This window comes from Dermochelys coriacea, chromosome 7 (assembly GCF_009764565.3).
Source record: "Dermochelys coriacea isolate rDerCor1 chromosome 7, rDerCor1.pri.v4, whole genome shotgun sequence".
NCBI lineage: Eukaryota > Metazoa > Chordata > Testudines > Dermochelyidae > Dermochelys > Dermochelys coriacea.
In genome coordinates, this window is record NC_050074.1 from 82,236,034 (window position 1) to 82,253,498 (window position 17,465).

Below are 17,465 nucleotides of genomic sequence, written 5' to 3' on the forward strand. Positions count from 1 at the left end.
GGAGACCTTTCATTGTGGCCTCTGCTGGCGTAGTACTCAGTTAATGTCCCAATTCAGCTTATTTTATTTTTTTCCACAATCAGCTTACTCAGACAGTCAGAAAAGTTAACATAGAAGCCTTGTCTCTGTTTTAGTATCTTTCATGTTTTCACATCATATTGAAAAGATTTTTTTTAAAGGTCTCCTTATTGTCATTGCTCTTTTATTAAAACATCCTAAACTTTCTGATACTTGAAATGACAGTATTAACTGTAATAAATAAAAACTGTTGGAAGTTGGGGTGTCTCCCATATTTTGTGGTTCTGAACACACACTTTCTTTAAACTTTTTTTCTCTTGCCTGATCCTGTGAAAGAGAACCACATATAGAAGAATAACTTAGACTTCTCAGGGGAAACTGAAACTAACTGTACAAAAAAAGTACTATAAAATGCACAGTCATATAAAATAGAGATTCTTCTTTAGTTTTAGTTACCTTGGGAGTTTCTTTCAACAATACTAAGGAGTCTATCTTCCTGCTCTTTAGATTTGATGGTCGCAGTCCTTATGGGATCACTGTTTGAGCTATTTGAAGTTTCTCTTGATATATGTAGAAGGAATGATTTGTTATTGACGGGGATTTGTTATTGATGATGTTCCAGATAAATAAGAATGTCTTGTCACCATCCTGAATTTCTGACTTAAAAAAAAAAAAACTGGTCTTTTTTCGTTTTTGTTTTTTAAACCTAAATCAAATCGTGGTGTTTCTCTCTTCCCCCCCCCCCCCCCCAAATCCTCAAGCATTACCTGTGGTGGTAGATGGTTATGCAGCCTACATTTTAAATATATTCTTAGTTTCCTTTAGGTAGACCTCACATGCTATTTGTAGCACACGGAGAGAATTTCACAGAAGATAGTCTTCATTTACTCAGATGTTGTCTAACTCGAAAACTTTACATACAAACCTACTATAAGAGTACAGATGTCTCAGTAACTAAGTATCTAAGCTCGAACTCCAGTAAATCTAAGGCAGCAGTCTTTATGCATGAGAAATTTCTTCATCTTTTGAGATTTATAAATCTCAACAGAAACCCTTGAAAGAGGGTAGTAGTATTTTCACTTCAGAGGGGTGGGGTGTTTAGACACAAATTAAATGATTTGGCCAAGTCACAGAGGAAGTTTTTGACAGATTTAGAAATTGAATCTGGATCTCTTGAATACCAATCCAGTGCCTTAGCCACTAGATCATCGTTATTCCATGGATTTTTATGGTTATGTAATGTCCAATAAGTGGGACTCTGTATGTGAGATTTTTGAAGGAGAAAGAGAAGCTACTTAATAGTAAATGTAGTTAGTTGACATGATTTCTTATTTAGATGTGCACTTTTCCTCCTCTTTTGGAGTCTTAGGCTCTTTGTTAAAAAAAAGAACTGGGCAGTGCTGGAGCTCCTCAAGTAATAGTAGGATCAAAGTTTTGGTCCCATGAAGAGGGCATGTGTGCATAGCCCTAGCACACTGCTGTTTTTAGAGGCTTCTACTTTGACACCCAAGATTGCATAGGCATCCTGCAAATATAGATCTATTTCTCCTTTCTCAGTCAACTTCTGCTGTTTCATCTTGTAGTAAAGACTTAGTCTAGTTTATTAATAAGGAAATATTACAAGTTTAGAATTATTACTTCATTACTTGATTAATGAAGTGAGGATGATGTCTTTTGTTTAAATATACAATTCTGTTAACTTAAGTAAAAATTCTAAGACTGTATTAAATTTATGAAAAGTTAAATGGATTCTGGCCTGGTCTGCTCACCTCTACAATCTTTAGTTGATATTTTGTAGCTCTGAGGATTCCTTTTTACTTTTGCTGTATATTTTTCCCATGATTTACATCTTCACTGTCATAACAAGCCTAGAAGATGAGCTCAAAGGTGGATATGGTTTCCTTCAGATCCCATTAATTCCACTCTGAAAACTTAGCCTCCTCTTTCTGTATTTGATTAGTGAGCTGTAATTTGCCATCAGTAATGTAGATTAGAAAAGTAGTTCTGGAACCTGTGAAGTATTTTTCCTACTTGAAACAGTAGTCCTTTCAGTTTCATTTCTTCTGTTCTGCTTTTACCAGCATGTGTGGTGTTGTGGCAAAATGCTTAACAAAATTTAATTAAAATCAACAAAGATGCAACTCTTTTAACAAAATTACAGTGGTACAATTTCAGGTTTTGCCCCTCAAATTTGTATAATAGAAATTACTAAAATATCCTGTGTGTTTCACAAACTTTCTAGTTAAATTTTCTTAGGATTGGTTTACACTAAAAAGTATTGGCATTTATGGCATCAGTTCATGCTCATGAAACTTTGTGTCTACACATGAAAGTGCTTGCAAACATTCTAAGTACCATTGTAAGTGCACTAGCTACAGCAAGGATTACAACTGCTTCAGCTCTGATCAGTTCAGTTTGACCACTTCAGAACTAGTGTAGAATGAAAGTTTAGGCAATGTAGCTGACAGTATCATTTCATTTGGCTGTCCTAGCAGAATTCCACCATGCTCTTGTGCTCTCTTCAGTAACAATTCAGACGACTGATTCTGTCATCGGTTATACTGAGAGTAGCCCAGGAAAGTGGTTGGTTGATGTATCTATACTCTTCTGGGAGTTATCAAAGTAATCCAGGAGCTGCATGAAGCATACATACCACAATGCTAAGATCTTAGAGGAAACAGAGAAAGGGGGACTCCAGTGAAAATAGACAAAGAATAGCTACCTTTCACCATTTTATCCCTAAGTAAATCTTAGCTCTCTACCCATTACCTGGTGGTGCTCTAGCTTACTTCTCCCATCTCCCACTAAAGGACAGATATTTGTTGGGGGTCCTATTGCATTAAGATTGCAGGGAGGGAAGGTGGTTAGGAAAACTCACTGAGCTGTATGGAGGAGCCCATTAGGATGTCTTCCCTCTGGTTCTGGACTTCTCCTGTCTCTGGTTCATGTAGCAAAACTCAGAACAGAATGAAATAATAATCCAGCTATAAAATGTAGCAAAATCCACTGAAACAAGGAAGTTAAGGTATTGATGTGACAAAATTAAAATTACATAAATTATTAAAAAAACTAGCAAATAATCAAGCTCCTTACCTCCTTCTCTGTGTTGTGGTACTTATAAAAGACTTTAGAAGAGAAGTTAGCAGGATAGCCAGTATGATGCTAGTATGTCACACTGTTATGGAGTATTTTAAACTGCTCCTTTTTCTTGGGATTGTATTTATAAATAGTGGGTGGCAAGCAAATAGGAATAATCCAAATAGCTCATTTGATGTAGAGGGGGCTGAATTTTATAAGTAAATATTTAAAAAGATGCATTGTGCTGGTAATGACATCTCTGTTTGTGCACTCATTACTAAAACACGATGTCTTTCATCACCATCTCTGTGTCACAGGCACTTTTGTCCTAAATCGGAGCTAAGTCATGAGAGTATATGTGCATGCTCTGTGTGTACCATGTTCTTGATTTCACCTAGAAAAATGTATCTGAAACAGCACTGTTTGTCAGTCTGGCAGAATTGTGGTGGCTGTCAGTGCTCTGTAACAACCATCAGAAAATAACACTTTTCACTTTGGGGTGCCAGGGCAGAGCTTGCAAGGCTGAAGCCATCCACCTTTTTGCCAATCATGAGCAGCAAAAATCCACAACTAGCCCATGATGCACTACTGTGACTATTAAGGCGTTGCCATGTAGCAGAATTGCAGCTGCTAGTGCAGCCAACCCCCTTACTGCAGAAGAGCTTGTTACAGAGGCATGAATTCCAGCAACTTCTTTTGTTGCTAGAATAGAAATTTGGTGACTGGAGTATTATGGTGTGGGTTCTATTTATTATGGATTCTAACTTAATATGAGGCAAAGAGTGATTTTAAATACTTGCTTTTTAAATATTTGTTATCTAAGGTAGAGAAGGAAGGAAATAGCAGCTGGGAGTCAAGATTCAGGAGTGCCCCTGCCCCTTGAGAGAGTTAGGAGTTGGCCGGGGGAAGAAAGCACTAGCACTGATAGTAAGGATCCTTTTCTTGCCGTGATGAGTCTTAATGCATGACTGTTTGTTCTGTTTTCAGCTGCTCTTGGTGTTCAGCAGCCATCATTGCTTGGAGCCTCTCCTACAATATATACCCAGCAAACAGCATTGGCGGCAGCAGGCCTCACTACACAAACTCCAACAAACTATCAGCTAACTCAAACAGCTGCTTTGCAGCAGCAAGCTGCAGCTGCAGCTGCTGCATTACAACAGGTAAAGAAAACTGTGTTTTAGGAGTGATTTCTGCTGACTACACAAACTTTGTAATGTAGAAAACCGTTGGCTCTTCAAGCCTAAACTAGCCTAACTTGAGGACCAGGTAGAATAAAATTTGTTTGCCTTCCCTGTACAAACAAGATCGATTATTTAAAAATAATAATAATAATTTAAAAAGGGACAGTACTCCTAGAGCTATGAGTAGACTTGTCAGTCCATGAAGATAGGCACTGTTTTTGCTGAATCTCATATCTGGGGTAGCGGTGAGTTCAGATTGAGATTTTTAGTGAAATGAGTTTTGCTGACAATAAGCTCCACGTTGAAAGTTCCAAATCCTTCACTGAGCCACAATGCATAGTTTAGTAATATTTGACATAATTTCATGTTTTGTGACCTAGATATTTAATTATTTTGAGTGGCAGGATTAATGGATGATGTTTGATCATGTGGAACTCTAAGGTGATCCAGGATGAATTTTTAATTCTGAAGGTCTTTGTTATAAGAGTAATATATGTGGGCTGTATTGGTCAAGTTTTGTATTAGAAATTACTGAATTTGACAGCGTGTCCTCTAAAACAGATTTAAAGCAATTTATAAATGTTAGATTTTGTATTTGTTTCCTAAGGAATTTAGCAGCTGGCTTGCAGTTTCTGATTATCAGCTGGCTTGCTTTTGTATGTTTTTCAGCAATATTCACAACCTCAGCAGACGCTCTACAGTGTACAACAACAGGTTTGTCTAATTCTTACTGTGTACATCACAAATAACTTCTACTGTAGTGTGCATGTCTTTGCAGGATTAGTCTTCAGAAACTTCTGCTGACGCTTTGTTTTAAAGAAAATATTCAATGTAAATGTACTGGACCCTCATTAGAATGCGGGATTTGGGATCCATGCGCGGTACTACATTAATGTGGGAACCGCATTAAAATGAACTCCAATTAAAGTAATTAAATTTGGGATTCATGGCTGCGACCACATTATAAGTGAATTCGAGCTATATAGACACGTGTTCTAGCGTGTAGTTTTCTTTTTAATTATAAAAGAGAATTTGAGTCTAACTTCACATGCACAGAAAGAAATCTCTAAAGTAGGAGTCTACCTTTTGTGCTACATGGGAAATTTGGAATACTGTGCCATGTATGTATAGTAGAACCTCAAAGTTATGAACACCAGAGTTACAAACTGACCAGTCAACCACACACTTCATTTGAAACTGGAAGTATGCAATCAGACAGCAGCAGAGACCCAAGGAAAAAAAAAAAGCAAATACAATACTGTTAAACATGAACTACTAAAAAAATAAAGGGAAAGCAGCATTTTTTCCTGCATAATAAAGTTTCAAAGCTGTATTAAGTTACTGTTCAGTTGTAAACTTTTGAAAGAACAACAATAAGGTTTTGTTCAGAGTTATGAAGAACAACCTCCATTCCCGAGGTGTTCATAACTGTGAGGTTCTACTACATATGGTTCATGATAAATGCCATGCTCTAAATATACGGTGTAGTTCAACTGCTGGAATGATTTTGTCTAAAGAGGTTCCCTGTTGCATACATTGTTATCATACCTGAAATTACAGTATTGTGAGAGAATACATGGATTGGTAAATGAGCAGTTGGCAGGGGTTAGGACTGTAAAACTATCTCTTTTGAGACGCTCCCTCACATGTCGTAAATGTTAGTGACTTATGATGGTGAAACAATCAAGAAAACTGAAGTGTCTATTACTGAGTAAGTTTGAAAATTGTGGTCTTAATGAAATGTACAAATGGACACAGTTGCATAGAAATGCAGAATATGACTACAGAAATGACTGAATTCCAATGCATTAACTGTTTCCACTCAGATAACTAAGTCAACGAAGCAAAAACTATTTTTTCTTAGTTATAAAGAGGAGGTAAAACAGTACAGTTTCCTTAAGTGTATAAAATTAATAATTTTTTTTATTTAAGTTGCAGCAACCTCAGCAGACCCTTTTAACCCAGGTTAGTTTGGCTGTATTGTTTGGTCTTCATTTCCAGACATGGGTAATAGGGCAATGTATTACCTATTACCAATCTCTGATCTTGGCCATTATTTTTATTTTAAGAGTTTTTTAAAGATAATAGTGGATTTCCTGTATATGTGTTGTTACAATGTGTAGTACCTGTGCTGTACTAATATGATAGAAGTTTTACTGGTACTGCTTTGTTGTATTGTATACAGCTGTAAAACTTTGCGTAGTTTTAGTTTTAATAATTAAGGTAAAGTAAAGATTTGTATCATTCAACCATAGAAGGAATAACTTGTTTTTGCATATTCTCATACAATAATTTAACTTGTACTTCAAGATTTTAATTATTTTACAGTATATGACAGTTTGGGGAAACTTTTCTAAAGAGAAAGGCATTTAATACTCTGTATTTTTAGAAACAGTATTGCATATACTGTTTTTAAAGGGATCTTACTGATCTTGACATGCCCAAAATGTGTAATTCTTTAAAGTATTTTTAGTTGAATTTTTTAGTGTTAGACCTTCAAAACAATGGGTGTGTTAAATCCACCATCAGCAAAAACAGAATACTGACTTTGTCACATTCACTTGTGTGCACGTCATTCTGCTGACTGTTTTTATGAATAGACAAGGAATTGAATTGATTAGTTAGAGTAGAATCTTGTTAGTTCCACACTCCGCTAATTTGCAGAATCGAACCAGTAGGCTGAGTGCAGGAACTGTAAGAATGCAGTCCTAGGTAACCCAATAGCTTGAGTTAATGGTGGGTGACCCTGCTGACGTGCTATGGATTTTTGAAAACGATGCAGCCTACCTTTTTTAAGGTTGATTGGAGTTCTTCAGTGTCAGGGAATCATCTAAATTTGTTTTAAAGTTAATTGTTTCCTTTAGGAGTAATGTGTGGCTTTGTATATGCTTTTTGCTTTGAAAAGTAACCCTTTGTTTATAAAGTATTTGTTTAAGAAAGATTTTTCTAAAATCTATTGTTTCCTTACTCAAGTAGCCATTCCTTGTGATTGTGTCAGTGGGATCTGAATGCTTATAGAGTTCGATATTTTATTTTGGTTACAGCCAACTGTTGCACTGCCTACTAGCCTGAGCCTATCTACTCCTCAGCCGGCAGCACAGATAACGGTTTCCTATCCAACACCTCGGTCAAGTCAGCAGCAAACCCAACCACAGAAACAGCGTGTCTTCACAGGGGTAGTTACAAAACTACATGACACATTTGGCTTTGTGGATGAAGATGTCTTTTTTCAGCTCAGGTAAGTGCACTTGGCTGTAGCTGTATTCTGTGATGTCATCACTAAGCAATGTTTCAGAATTTAGCTTACAAATTCTCTTGCTACTGGGGACCATTTCTGCAGCTAACATTATCTAGTAGCCCAATTTACATCTAGCAGCAGTGAAAGTCAGATGGCTGGGTAGGATAGTGCCTGTTAATGCTAGGTTCATAATATGGACTTTTCTTACTCAAACTCCCATGGTGGGAAGCTCTTAGGAACCTAAATGGGCTGAGAACCATGAAGCTGCAGAACTTGGGAGTAGTGGAGCCAACATATCATGCAGTTCCTCTGTCTTAACACATGCATTTGAGGCTCTTCTGGTGTGGGACCAGGAAGTAAAATTAATGGCTCTAAGTATACGCGCCATCTGAAGCAGGCATTATTTCCACTGGATACTCAGACAGAAGTTAATGGAATTTTAAAACTCTTCTCCCCCCCCCCCCCCCCCGGCCTTTGACATCTTTTCCTTTTGTCCCGAGTGGGGTATTTAAAGGGAACTCTGGAGATCTACCCCTGGGTCCTCTCTCCTTTCAACCTTAGAATTTAACTGTAGTAAGGTACAATGTGACCCTAGATGCATTTTGTAAGATATTTAAAGTATAAAAACAGCTCCCATATTTTCCTGGTCAGTTTCTGAAGTGTTGTATATGAAGTTGCTGAACCCAGAAGCACGGCTCTGTCTTACTAGTAACTCTTACATTTTCCCCTCATAACTAACTCTTCAAGTATAAAGCTAATTTTTGTAGCTAAACATAACATTTTCTTAATACAACTTTTTTTTAAAAAATTTTTGCAGTGCTGTTAAAGGGAAGACACCTCAAGTAGGAGATAGAGTATTGGTAGAAGCTACTTATAACCCCAATATGCCTTTCAAATGGAATGCACAGAGGATTCAAACACTTCCAAATCAGGTATATGTGGTTATCCAATCTAGCTCTTGTTGAATTCTTTTGATTAAGTTAATCAACAATGCATTCCCTCTTTTTTCCATTAGAACCAGACTCAAAGCCAACCTTTGCTTAAGACACCTCCAACCGTACTTCAGCCCATTGCACAGCAAACTGCATTCGGCGTTCAGGCACAGCCACAGCCACAATCACTGTTGCAGGCACAAATATCAGCAGCTTCTATTACACCTTTGCTTCAGACACAGCCTCAGCCTTTATTACAACAGCCACAACAGAAAGGTATTCCTCCAAAACATGAGATTTGTTTTTCTCCCTCTTGTGTTGATGTAGGTAATGTTTAAACCTGTTCCATCACAGGAATGAAATAACAAAACCAAAGAAAATTTAAAATGAATGTAATTAATTGTAGAAGAGCAAGACTGTATCATTTTCCAGGCTGAAACATGGAGTTATGTGAAGAAAGCCATACAGTATGTGGAATTAATCTGTAGTACCTCAATAAAACCTGCTAAGGGAAGTTCCTCTGGACTGCTGCAATTCCTATGATTTAGAGATTGGCTTTATAATCTAAAAACAAATCCTCCATAAAATATAAAAATAGTATTTATGCTTACTGACAGTATCATGCGATTCAAAGTACAAACTGGAATATAATTCTTAAAGATCCACTGAAATGTCCTGGAAAACTTAGTTTTTCAAGTTAGGAGAATTCTTATGTTTTACAATTTTTTTTAACCTATTTGCTACATTCTGCTTATTCTACATCTGGGCAAATAATCCTTTAGCATCGTATTTACCAAGAAGATTGTTGTGATGTCACCAGTATAATTATGATGATATATGACTGATAAGTAGCAGGAGCAGTACTCCAAAGGCATTGATTTCATAAACATGTTGCCAGTGATAAAAATTAGGAAAGAAAAACCATAACACCATCTTAGCAGAAATGATTCCTGAATAAAATATTGTCCTGTATTCTGGCAGGTACCATCAGGACATAATATTTAGAAATATTTTACCAAGTTCTGATATTTCAGTTAAGTGTACTATTTTTGGACATCTTTTTATCAAAACTATTTGGTGATGGGGTTAAATAAATGCAACTACAAATCAACTGTCCGCTTGCTTTTTTGCAGAGAAGAACTCTAATGAAAGGTCAATAGAAATGTTTGTTTTTTCCCAGCATATGCTTCAAAACCTGAATATATTCTACTGTGTTGAAGATGGTTCATAAAGAATCCATTGCATTTTGTCAGAGATTTTTAGATGATTACTGTAATAGCATCTATTATTAAGCCATTCAAATTTACTGCAAAAATTTAAAAATTGCTTTAAGGTACCTTCTATTTAACACAGCAAAGAAAGGCATCAGAATGGTGGTTTTGGAAACACTTAAGCTATTAAATATGTTTTACAATTGGCTTATTGGTGGACAAAACACTATTAAGTGAATTTTAGAATGATTTAAAAATATTCAATATTAGAACAGTTTAGAACAGGCAATGGTTCTTGTGTTTAAATCCTAAAAATTGTTGTTGTTTTTTAGCTGGTTTGTTACAGCCCCCGGTCCGTATAGTTTCACAGCCTCAACCAGCACGAAGACTAGATCCTCCATCCAGATTTTCAGGGAGGAATGACAGAGGGGACCCTATGCCTAACAGAAAAGATGACAGAAGGTGTGTTGTTAATGACAAATCTGCTTATGGAGTTTAATTTTCTGAGTGTAGTTGAGCAGCTTAGTCCTGATAGAGATTTTATTCTTTCTTAACTCAGACTGTACCATCAATTTGTTTTGGAGATGAAAAATTCTGTATAAATGCTTCTTGTTGTTTGAGTACACTGTATCTTTGTAGAACTATTGACCTGTGAGAGGCCTATTTTCATAAAATTTGCTCTTGCTTCTAAAATGAAGAATGTTCATATCTTATATATATTTTTTTAAGTCGTGAAAGAGAACGAGAGAGACGTAGGTCACGGGAGAGGTCACCCCAGAGAAAACGTTCCAGAGAGAGATCACCTCGGCGAGAGAGGGAAAGGTCACCTCGAAGACCACGGCGTGTTGTCCCGCGTTACACAGTTCAGTTTTCCAAGTTCTCGTTAGACTGGTATGTATGTTGGCTATCATTTTTTTTTTTGAAGTTCATTTTTATATAGTGATGAATACAGATTATTATAAGATGCATGTCTCTAGGCTAGCTCAAAAAAACCCCAACAACTACCTTGAACTTTTCCTGAATTTAAACATTATATGCGGCTTGCTTCTAGACTACATAGAGAAAGCAGTAACAGATTTTGGAAAGCTGTTTGCCACATGTGTGACTCAGGCCAAACATTTTTTTGGATGTTTGATTTTTGAAGACATTTCAGTTTACGTTTTCCACTAACTGAAATTACTCTATTAGAGGCACACCCACTGTTCACTTGTCACCTGTAGACCTGAGTGATGTGCAATGAGACCGTCCTCCAGTGGCTTTAGTCTCTGTATGCAGGGCATACTTCCTGTAGAGCTGATCCTTTATGGGTTTCTGTCAAGTAGGTTTCTCCATCCTTCATAAGCAAATGTGTGGGTAGATTCTCAAGCATTTTTTCAGTGAATATAAGTTTGTTCCACCTACAACTTTTTATAAGTGGAAGCCATCAGAAAGTACTGACACTGAGACACATTTATTTATGTACAAAATCTGCATTAGAATAGGGCATTGCCACATCCCTCAGTGGAGGTGATTTCTCCATAGCTTTATGCAGTATTGTAGCTGTGTCGGTCCCAGGTTAGTAGAGACACAAGGTGGGTGAGGGTAATATCTTTTATTGGACCAACATCTGTTGGTGAAAGAGACACGCTTTTGAGCTACAGAGGTATTGTCTTCAGGTCTGGGAAAGGTACACAGCTAAATACAAGATTTGAACTGATAGTTTAGCATAAGTAGTTAGCACATATTCTGAGGGACCCATTCAAGGTGAAGTGACCCTTTAAACATCAGTGATTAAATATTTGCAGATTAATATCCCTTATTACTGTACTTTTCAAAATACATTTTCTTGTTATTTCAGCCCTAATTGTGATATGATGGAACTGAGACGACGTTATCAAAACTTGTACATCCCTAGTGACTTTTTTGATGCTCAGTTTACATGGGTGGATGCTTTCCCTATGTCAAGACCATTTCAGTTGGGGAACTACTGCAATTTCTATGTAATGCACAGAGAAGTAGACCCTTTAGATAAAAACACTGCTGTTCTTGATCCACCAGATGCTGATCACCTGTACAGCGCAAAGGTTTGTACGACCCCTTACTGTTGAACTCTTCATTAGAAATTTTAGAAAACAAAACGGGTAAGGTGTCGGAGAGAAGCTTGTGAATACACTTATGGAGTAACGTTTTTCTAATTATTTTTGTCATATATTTACATTCCCTAGCAAATAGTTTTTCACTCTGCTCAAATGTTTTTAGTTGAGTCTTGTCTATAATACAGTAAAAGCTCTTTTATCCGTCACTTCACCAACCGGCAAGCTCTATAAACCAGCATTTCTGATCTGCAGTGAAAGTCTGGTTTATAGTGCCATTGGTACAGGGCTGGCAGGGGGCTAGGGCTTGGGAGGGGCTGCAGGGTGTGCTCTGGGAGGGAGTTTGGGGCCAGGAGTGGGCTTGGGACAGGGTGTTGGGGGCCAGGAGGGGCTCAGGGGGCCGGATGGGGGCGGCTCACCTTCGGCAGCTCCCCGCAAGTGATTCCCCATCCCTGCTGTTACTAGTGGAGGCACAGCCAGGTGGCTCTGCAGTCCCCCCTCCCCAAGCGCTGACTCCGCAGCTTCCAGCCCATTGTCTGGGAACAGCAGCCAATGGGAGCTGTGGGGGAAAGAGCCTGCAGACCAGGGCGGCATGCCTGCTTGCAGAGCCACCTGGCTTCGCCTCCACCAGGAGCAACAGGAACAAGGAGCTGCTTGTGGGGAGCCACCAGAGATGGGTGCCCCCCTATCCAGCACCCCCTCCCCCACTCCCATACCCCTGCCTCAAGCTCTCCTTTCCCCCCACACACTCGAAACCCCTCCTTTGGAGTTAACAGGCATTTTTAATTTACTGGCGCGTGCGTGCACACACCCCCCCCCTTCCACCAGCATGCCGGCTTAAAAAGTTTTCAGTGTATTAATATTTAGCATAATAAACTGACTGAGGTTTGAGTGGATGTTAGTTTTTACTTTTCTAGATCTTCTAACTTAAAGGTGATCTTCAGATACTTTAAAATAATCAGTAACTGTAGGATAATGGTTGATGGTTTGTAGTTCTATATTTTGGCCCCTGGGTTCTGTCTTCAATTCTGCCACTTCGTGACCTTGGTTACATCACTTAACCCCTTTCTATGTCACAGTTTCTCATCTGTAAAATGGGTGTTATGATGTCTGCCAACTTGAGGGGTGTGTTAAAATTAATGCTTGTAAAGGATTTTGAGATCTTTGAATTAAAGAGATTGCAATTTCTGTTGCCAGACAGGTTTCAGAGTAGCAGCCGTGTTAGTCTGTATTCGCAAAAAGAAAAGAAGTACCCGTGGCACCTTAGAGACTAACAAATTTATTAGAGCATAAGCTTTCGTGAGCTACAGCTCACTTCATACTTAAACTTAGATGGCATTAAGGCTGTAAATATCTATCTGTTACTTAACATCCATTTTCTCAAGAGTTTTACATTTATCTTGAAACGAATAGGTTAGACACCTGGAGAATTCGCAGTATGGTTAGTCTCAAGGCAAGAGTAAGGTAGATTGAGTCACTGATGCAATTAAGATACCCAGGATATCCTATCCTCAAAACAGAGGGTATCAGTTGTTCTTTGAGTAGTGATGCAGGAGTAGAGTTTAGGCTGTTGAATGGCCTTAGTTGTGCTTTTCCATAGTTGTGTACTTGTTTGGTGTGTTTAAATGTAAACTTAACTTTGAATTTCCAAATGTTTGAAAATCTGGGGGATTTCAGAGAACTACAGCATTCTCACAGGATTTTCCCATAAATAACTGGTTATAAAATTATAATGAACTTAATCATGTTTTTTGCCTCAGATTTTCTTCAGGTTTGGTAAGATTGCTTAAAATGTCTTAGTGATGGCAGTCAGTCTGATGCTTCTGGTCCCCAGAATAGACTGCACCTCTCATCTTCTGCCACCATAAGCTCACCAAATGTTGACCCCAGCATCCCATTCTTCCTGTCATAGGGAAAAAACTAGCTGTTTAGAGAGGGGGGGCACTGAGTGCATTTATTAGGGAGTTGGTCTCTAGATAGCTAAATGGGACTCCATTTTTCTCTCTAAATTGGTCTCTTCCATATGGGTTCCTTCCTACCTTTCCTGATGTAATGGTGCTCGCTTTTCCACTGCTCTTAGACTACCTCCCTTCTCAGCTGAGTTCTCGGCCAGCTATTGTATATGTTGGGACCATTGTGAGTCCACAAATTCTGCATCAGGACCATAATAAACATTTAAAACATCTTAACTAAGTTTTTTGTCAACAGTCTTCCCTAAAATTAGTCAGATGCCCCAGTCCCTTCTAAGGCTAGCAGATAACAGCAAATTTGGAATTTCTAGACCAATCTGTTCTAGAGCTGCTGTAAATCTTACATTTTTGTAAGAAAAATTTCTCTTTTAATCCCTGTTTCCAAAAGCCTTGTCTAATTTTCCTTAAACTTCCAGAAAGTTCTACTCCTGTGTAAAATCTGTCTAAAATTTCACTTGGTTCTTGTGAAGTTAGAGCTGAGAGTCAAATCAGGAATAAATGGAAACGTTGCTTCAAGCTTAATGATGGAACAACTTGCATGTTTCCATAATTGTTGGTGTAGGAAATAAGTTGTTAAAACCACACTAGATAGCGGTTGAAAGAAGAGAGGTGAGCTGTAGCTCTCGAAAGCTTATGCCAATAAATGTTATCCTCTAAGATGCTACAAGTACTCCTTTTCTTTTTGCGAATACAGACTAACATGGTTACTACGCTGAAACCTGTAATTAGGCCAGGTTGTAACAAAATGTGATGACCAAGCATGTTACGGTGGTATTCAGAAACAGAGATCCTGATTGAAACCAGAAGTGTGCTCAGTGCCCTTCACTGTGTAAGACATTGAGTGCATAATACTACAGTTTATGAAGGTGTTCAGTAAACATTAGGTTTTCAAGTTACCTTTTGAAATATAGAGTGTCTTAATTACATATCCTAGTAACTTGGTGCTTTTGTATATACATTAAATATGCTGACACATGCACTAATATAGACAATTTGCTACCAGACTCAGTGTTTCTTTTCTGTTTTGGGTGTCCTAAAGGTCATTAGAATAAATTAGAGGTAGTAGGGTCACTCTTGAATTGTTGTTTTAGGGTCCAGTCCTGGAAATACAATGCACATTCTTACTGTTACACACAGGTAGTCCCATTGACTTCAATGGGAATACTCAAGGGGGTTAAGTGTTGGCAAGATTTGGGCATTTTACAGCTATTCTAGGGTGTTTTAACAAGGCTGGATTAACTGATTTTATAACAGGTGATGCTGATGGCTAGTCCTAGTATGGAAGATCTTTATCATAAATCATGTGCCCTTGCTGAAGATCCACAAGAACTTCGTGATGGATTTCAACATCCTGCTAGACTTGTCAAGGTAAAAAAATGTATTTCAGCAGGAGGTACCATGGGAATTCAAATTGATGGGACAAAGGTCTAAAATTTGTGTATTCAAACTGAAATATCTAGAGAGGCCTAATCAGCAATATACTTATTTTATGTAGTCCTTTTTTCACAAGCATTATTGTGTCTTTCAAGTCTCAGGAGTGAAAAATACCCAGTTGAGTCAACCGTTAAGTAAAAATGTTTTTTCTATCCAAGTTGAAATTTAAAAAAGATCCTTGGAGTTAACATGCTGTTGCTGCAGAATATAGTATGAAATTTCTAGTGACTATAAATACTTGTTGTTTTACTCAGTAATTGATGGAGGTGCTTGAGCCTGTGGTCTTTAAAACACTCTCATGGCCCTTTTTGCAATAAATAAGCATGTTGGACACCTGAGTCCAATCTGTATTGCAGTTGGTAACTTAGATTGCTCCTTGTGGGACTGGATGACTGGAGTGGGATCACTTGATGATTGCCCTGTTCTGTTCATTCCTTCTGAAGCACCTGGCATTGGAAAATGTTGGAAGACAGAATACTGGGCTAGATGTACCCTTGGTCTGACCCAGTATGGCTGTTCTTATGGTCTTATTTGGAGAAGGTACAATACTCGCTTTCCATCATGAGTTGTCATGTAGTGTTGCTGGATGGTATTTAAAGGCATCTGCTTGTACTTCAAATGTGGTTGCATTTCAGTAGACAAATAAACCCTATAGTTTATCATTTGTACATCAATCAGTAATGCACTTTGGGATTTTTGGATGAAATCTGCTATATAAAGATGAGTCAGTAGTAGTTTTACTAGCTCATTTTTATAAGACAGTATCTGTTTATTTCTGTTAGAATTGAGACATTTTTTTACCTTTATGATAAAGGTTTGTCTGCATGTTGCCATATTACAAAACTAATGTTCCACAGCATAATCCTCTGCCCATAAAGTAATTTTTGAATGGAAAGTCTTGCAAATCAAGAATGAGTAATGATGTTTTAAACCTATTCCATTTCTGAAATGCTGTGGAAAAAAAATTAGCTGAACTCTTTCTTGATTGAGACTTCTAATTTTGGATTTCAGAATAATTCTTTGTCAAAGTTTGATGTATATTTCATGCTCTGTGTACCCTATAGTCTTATTCTTACAGTTTGGGGAACTGTTTTTCCCTATCAGGGAAACATTCAGGAGACTTTTTTTATCCAGTTTTTAGTGGGTATGAAAGGAAAAGATGAAGCTATGGCTATTGGAGGACACTGGTCCCCATCGCTGGATGGACCTGATCCAGAAAAGGACCCCTCTGTGCTGATTAAGACTGCTATCCGTTGTTGCAAGGCTCTAACAGGCATTGACTTAAGTGTGTGCACACAATGGTAAGTTCCATTCTCCAAAACGGAGCATATTATAGAAATAAGTGTTTTCTGATTATTCTTAGAACTGTTGTTAAAAACCCAAACCATTTTTTCTTTATTAGCAGCCTGTGGTGGTGCAGGTAAATTGCTTGAAGGGATGTTCTCTTTTGTAACAAGAGGTTGATTGGTGCCAAATGTGTTCAATAATGCATCAAAAACTAATTAAAAATTCTGAATTTTGTATATGTTATGCTGTAATTTTGTAATGATTGTATGTTGAAAATATTTTCCATTTCATGCATAGCTGGAGAAGATCGTCAAGAGAACTTCATTTCATTATTCTTTTGTAAATAATTAGCTGTTGGTTATATAGCCATATTTTTTCTTGATGAGTTTATTTGTCCTGTGTTGTCTAACACTTACCACTGTTTTACCAATTTATGAATGAAGTTTCTATTTCACACTAAATTTAAGTGCATCAACTTGTCCTTTTAATTGAGGATTATATTTCTAACACAAACTGGCAAGTACATCACTTTACCTATAGCAGTCAGTATATTGTTCACTCGTCTCCATTTTATCTTGGAATACATTGTACAAATGTGCCAAAAGAGAAAATGTGGCTTCCATAACTTTTTCTTTAGATAAACCTCAGATTCTTGCAGCAAAGTTTCTTTACTTGATGTGCTACAAGTGAACTAGGCTCTTTAAAATGTATTGTAGAATTTTTTTTCCAACATGCTTCTTCCCTTGCAACAGGTACCGTTTTGCAGAGATTCGCTACCATCGCCCTGAGGAGACCCACAAGGGGCGTACAGTTCCAGCTCATGTGGAGACAGTGGTTTTATTTTTCCCGGATGTTTGGCATTGCCTTCCCACCCGCTCAGAGTGGGAAACCCTCTCCCGAGGATACAAGCAGCAGCTGGTCGAGAAGCTTCAGGGTGAACGCAAGGAGGCTGATGGAGAACAGGCACTGAACGCTAATCCCTTTTTCTATTTCTGCTTCTCACAGGCACAGGAACACAGGCACAAAATGCACACCACATACTAC

The 17,465-nt window shown here is 37.9% G+C and overlaps 1 protein-coding gene and 1 non-coding gene across 2 annotated transcripts in view; both read left to right on the top strand.

Annotated features, from left to right (window-relative positions):
- Window positions 1-17,465, top strand: part of CCAR1 (cell division cycle and apoptosis regulator 1) — a 44,319-nt gene that overhangs the window by 8,118 nt on the left and 18,736 nt on the right. Inside the window, 12 exon segments of the mRNA XM_043519335.1 lie at window positions 4,084-4,256; window positions 4,947-4,991; window positions 6,210-6,242; window positions 7,322-7,515; window positions 8,333-8,447; window positions 8,531-8,723; window positions 9,991-10,120; window positions 10,388-10,549; window positions 11,496-11,721; window positions 14,955-15,068; window positions 16,269-16,435; window positions 17,174-17,384. Coding sequence (XP_043375270.1) covers window positions 4,084-4,256; window positions 4,947-4,991; window positions 6,210-6,242; window positions 7,322-7,515; window positions 8,333-8,447; window positions 8,531-8,723; window positions 9,991-10,120; window positions 10,388-10,549; window positions 11,496-11,721; window positions 14,955-15,068; window positions 16,269-16,435; window positions 17,174-17,384 — 1,763 coding nt within the window.
- On the top strand, window positions 16,048-16,111 carry LOC119859606. Its single transcript, XR_005294270.1, has one exon. It is a non-coding gene; the product is annotated as a small nucleolar RNA SNORD98 (small nucleolar RNA).